The 5,454-nt window shown below is 44.5% G+C and overlaps 1 protein-coding gene across 1 annotated transcript; it reads left to right on the forward strand.

Moving 5' to 3' along the window:
* Positions 1–454: 454 nt before the first annotated feature.
* Positions 455–3,291, forward strand: LOC311117386 (uncharacterized protein; the record flags this gene model as incomplete). Its single annotated transcript, XM_084192335.1, has 2 exons — positions 455–824; positions 1,282–3,291. The coding sequence occupies exons 1-2, from the start codon at positions 687–689 to the stop codon at positions 3,289–3,291; spliced, it is 2,148 nt and encodes a 715-aa protein (XP_084048461.1). The 5' UTR covers positions 455–686.
* Between the last annotated feature and the right edge of the window lie 2,163 nt (positions 3,292–5,454).

Consider the following 5,454-nt stretch of genomic DNA (forward strand, 5'->3'; position numbering starts at 1 on the left):
ATAATAATATTTTTAAGCCATATTGTATATTTTTCAGGATTACAGTAATTGAGGGAACTATGGGAAAGTTCTCCTTCCCAAGGCTCATCATAAGAATGGTTAGAATCCCTTTTCTCTCACCACCCTCAGTCAAAACTCCAGTGCTTTAAAATCATAATTTTGACATATAGGCCTATGAGCTTTTCTAAGATTGAAAATAACAAGCTTGTATAATGATAACCTCATTACTGACTGCATATGTGTCCTCATTTTAATTTCTAGCCATGGGCAAATCGGACTGCACGGGACGATTTCTGCACAGGAACTAACGAACTCCACAGGCTCAGAACAAACCACCCTCACAACTCCTCACAACTCCCCAGCCATACTGTAAGTCCCATCTGCAGGCTAACTCTATGATCTCTAAAGTGGTCCAGACTAATCATTTATGGCCAATCAGTGTAAACTTCGTACTAACTACGGCTTGATCTAGTGTCAACATTATACCTTCTTGATATTCTATATCAACGGAAAACGATGGAAGGCACATAATAATCCAATGAGTAAAACAAAATATACCATGTTCTATTCTCAATATCCCTACTGCCCCAAAGGTGTGTAGGCAGGGCAAGGAGAACACCGATTCAACCCCGAAGAAGAGGAAAAAGAAGAGGCACAATGAGAAGGGGACCCAGGTTGAACTAGGCATGCGGGAGGATATCCATGACCTTGAGCTCGCCCATTGGAGATTGGCTAAAGAGACATGGAGAACTGAGCGAGGAAACATGAGGGAGATAAAGGCGCTGTATGGAGAAATATTTAGGCTGCACAAGTTGTTGGAGGAGGTAACGAGCAGTTTTCTTAAATCAGACTTCTCAGTAGATATACTGTAGTTGCTTTGAGATGTTCCCAATCCTGATACACGGAAATTAGATCTAAATAGTTTGAATAGTGAAATAAGACAGCAATAAAAAAAACTGCACACTGGTAGTATTCTCAGGAAGGTCTGCATTCTGCACTGGTAGTATTCTCAGGAAGGTCTGCATTCTGCACTGGTAGTATTCTCAGGAAGGTCTGCATTCTGCACTGGTAGTATTCTCAGGAAGGTCTGCATTCCTAGAAGAGTTGAAAAAGAATAAATCCAAAAGTGTGGACGATCCCATTTTCCTAATAAGCTAATATACAGTAATAAAATGTTTTCTCTATAATATGTACTACCCATACACATATAATTGTTTTAAGATAGTAATAACATGGACCATCAAGCTATTAAGTAATAAAAATGTGTATGTCATCATACAGATTGGGGTAGATAAAGGGGTGATCAAGCAGCGCTCCACCTCCTCCATTCTTTGTCCCGTCTCCCCGACACTGCCAGCTCTCCCCTGGTACAATCTCCACAAGTACCTCACCAAAAGCCAATCGGAGTGTGACCAGCATGCCGCCGCCACCCAGAAGAACCCGGCTAAGAAACACTCAATCTTTCCCCCTCTGGTCACACAGAGCTGCACCTCCCCTGACAAACGGCCTCATTCTCCGTCCAAGACGTCGCACCCACACGCTTCACACAGATTTTCTGTCCCATCCCACCTCCTGGCTCCCGGCCCTCCTGCCCAGCTGAGGCAGACCCATCCGCATGTCCACCCCAGGTCCCCATTGACTGACCAGGCAAAGGTCAAGGATAAGGTCAAGAGGTCAGAGGTTGCATCGTCTGAGGAATTGTCTGAGGAAGTTCAACGGAGAGGCGCAGAAATTGAGAATATGTATAAAGCGCAGCTGAAAGAGAGGATGGCCCAAAAGAGAAAGGAAGAGATTCTGAAGAAAAGGATAAACAACTATGACAAGAACGATGACACTGAGGCCTCCTGCTCCTCTGCAGTAGGACAATCCAAGACCCCTGCCACAGCCCCCGAGCGTCCGGCCAGCCCAGAGGCCACCACAGATGCCACGCCAGTGGCCGTCCAAGAGGACACTCAGGGGGCCACCCAGCAGGACCTAGCAGAGGTTGTGAATGTGCTCAAGAGGCAGTCATCTGACCTATACCTGCCTGACGACGTTTGTGAGGATTCACTCACGTGGAGCTCCATTTACGAGGAGCTGTGCCCACTTGCTCACAGGGTGAACTCAGAAGCTGACTACATCAAGGCGCTCTGCGTCACCACTGAGAAGGCTGTGACGCCCTTGCGCTTGTCTCAGGAGGATGTGTCTCAAAGTATGAGTGAGGACACAAGTGAGGAGGGGAGTAGTACAAGTGAGGAGAGCATGAGTGGACAACAACAGAGATGTCTACACAGGGATCCTTATGGTGAGAGGGAGTGGAAGAAGATTGATAGTCGTACAATGGAAGGGAGATATGTAACCGCAAATGCAATGTCTATGATGGCGAGCCTAGGGAAAGAAGAACTTAATGCCATGAGCTACGCAGAGAGGATTAAATATTTCAAGGACGAGGCTAAGAAAAATGAAGAGATGTTGAAGATGAAAAGTGGGAAGGAAAAAGAAAGGAAGGCGGAGAAAGACAGGGAAGAAGAGCTCAAAAAGTGGGAAAAGAGACAGAAGAAATCGGTTGAGGAGGAAAGGAAAATGACAGAAAAGATGGAAAAAAAGAAGTTAGAGGAGCAGATGAAAAGGGAGAAGGCAGAGATGAAACTAAAGATCGAACAAGAGAAAAAGAGACAAGAGCAAGAGAAAAAGAGAGAAAAAAAAGAAATGAAGAAGCAGCAGATGCAACAGAAGGCCCACGAAAAAGAGGAGAAAAAGAGGGTGGAGAAAGAAAAAAAGAGGGAGAAAAAGAGGGCAGAGGAGTTGAAAAAGATTGAGAAACAGAGGATGGAGGAGGAGAAGAACAGGGAAAAGGAGAGAATGAAGGTGCTGGAGATGCAGCAAAAGGCACAAGAGAAAGAAGAGAAAAGGAGGAAGGAGGAGAAGAAAAGGAGATTGAAGATACAGCAGGAACAAGAGAAGGAGGAGAAGAAAAGGCAGAAAAGGATATGGGACGAGGATAAGAAGAGAGCAGAGCTTCAAAGAATAAAAGATGACGAGGCCAGGTTCAAGATGGAGATGGAGAAACTGTATGAGAGAGAAGAGCGGAATGCACAGATTGAAAGAGAAAAGAGGCGTGCGATGTGTGAGAAAAAAGGGCAGACACAGAGAGCAAAACAGGTGGTGCCATACCAGGTCACAGCGTTTACATCTGTGTGGACGGAAGAGAGGGAGCAGTGTCCAGAGACCGCTCACGCACAGTCTGCCAAGAGGAGAACAAGGAAGAAGCAGAAGAGTGAGGCGGACGAGGCGTTGACAACATTTGAGTAGATGACGAAAGAAAAGCGAGCAGACAAAGGAAGAAAGAAATGTTGTCAATGCTCTTAGGTATGTTAATAGATGTAAATAAACAAACATTTTTATATTTAAGGCAAAAAACAAACAAAAAAACTGGAAAAGGAGCAAAGGGGGGGGAATAATACAGAGCCAGGCATGAGGGTGAAGAGGAGAAAACATGAGAGGAGGAAGGGAGACCAGAGTGGTTTATCAGGAGGGAAATAGGAGATGTAGAATTCAAGTTCTGATGGACAGAATCAGGACGGACCATATGGGATAAAAGGTCAATGAGATTAGCAGTAAAGAAGAGCTAAGTGGATCAAAAGAAAGTTATGGAAAACGCAAGGGGGGAGGGCAATACTCAGAGGCAGAAGAAGACAAGATAAACAGAGACCAAGAGAAAAGAGGTGAAACCATTTCATAAGACTAATAGAGAGGAGATGGACATATGGGCAAATTAGCTATCCCAACTGGAACCTAGCTAATGCATTCCGAAGAGGCAGACTTCCAGTCTGAGGTAGATGAAAAGAGCAGCCATAGAAACAGATCTGTAGAAGCATCAATTGGAAAGGATGGGAGGGTTGGAGGAGGAGCACATTTGGATGACTACATTAGGTAAGTGTTTACGATCAAAGCCTGTTCTCTGTAGACAACTGTATTAGTGTTGACAGAAGTGCATTTATGCAATGTCTTTCAACTCAAAAACTACAATTCCTGATCTCATGTGATTATTCACCTCATGTACAGTGGGGAAAAAAAGTATTTAGTTAGCCACCAATTGTGCAAGTTCTCCCACTTAAAAAGATGAGAGAGGCCTGTAATTTTCATCATAGGTACACGTCAACTATGACAGATAAAATGAGGAAAAAAAATCCAGAAAATCACATTGTAGGATTTTTTATGAATTATTTGCAAATTATGGTGGAAAATATGTATTTGGTCAATAACAAAAGTGTCTCAATACTTTGTTATATACCCTTTGTTGGCAATGACACAGGTCAAACGTTTTCTGTAAGTCTTCACAAGGTTTTCACACACTGTTGCTGGTATTTTGGCCCATTCCTCCATGCAGATCTCCTCTAGAGCAGTGATGTTTTGGGGCTGTCGCTGGGCAACACGGACTTTCAACTCCCTCCAAAGATTTTCTATGGGGTTGAGATCTGGAGACTGGCTAGGCCACTCCAGGACCTTGAAATGCTTCTTACGAAGCCACTCCTTCGTTGCCCAGGTGGTGTGTTTGGGATCATTGTCATGCTGAAAGACCCAGCCACGTTTCATCTTCAATGCACTTGCTGATGGAAGGAGGTTTTCACTCAAAATCTCACGATACATGGCCCCATTCATTCTTTCCTTTACACGGATCAGTCGTCCTGGTCCCTTTGCAGAAAAACAGCCCAAAGCATGATGTTTCCACCCCCATGCTTCACAGTAGGTATGGTGTTCTTTGGATGCAACTCAGCATTGTTTGTCCTCCAAACACGACGAGTTGAGTTTTTACCAAAAAGTTATATTTAGGTTTCATCTGACCATATGACATTCTCCCAATCCTCTTCTGGATCATCCAAATGCACTCTAGCAAACTTCAGACGGGCCTGGACATCTACTGGCTTAAGCAGGGGGACACGTCTTGCACTGCAGGATTTGAGTCCCTGGCGGCTTAGAGTGTTACTGATGGTAGGCTTTGTTACTTTGGTCCCAGCTCTCTGAAGTTCATTCATTAGGTCCCCCCGTGTGGTTCTGGGATTTCTGCTCACCGTTCTTGTGATCATTTTGACTCCACGGGGTGAGATCTTGCGTGGAGCCCCAGATCGAGGGAGATTATCAGTGGTCTTGTATGTCTTCCAATTCCTAATAATTGTTCCCACAGTTGATTTCTTCAAACCAAGCTGCTTACCTATTGCAGATTCAGTCTTCCCAGCCTGGTGCAGGTCTACAATTGTGTTTCTGGTGTCCTTTGACAGCTCTTTGGTCTTGGCCATAGTGGAGTTTGGAGTGTGACTGTTTGAGGTTGTGGACAGGTGTCTTTTATACTGATAACAAGTTCAAACAGGTGCCATTAATACAGGTAACGAGTGGAGGACAGAGGAGCCTCTTAAAGAAGAAGTTACAGGTCTGTGAGAGCCAGAAATCTTGCTTGTTTGTAGGTGACCAAATACT

Source organism: Coregonus lavaretus (genome assembly GCF_964263955.1).
Source record: "Coregonus lavaretus genome assembly, contig: HAP1_SCAFFOLD_56, whole genome shotgun sequence".
Taxonomy (NCBI): domain Eukaryota; kingdom Metazoa; phylum Chordata; class Actinopteri; order Salmoniformes; family Salmonidae; genus Coregonus; species Coregonus lavaretus.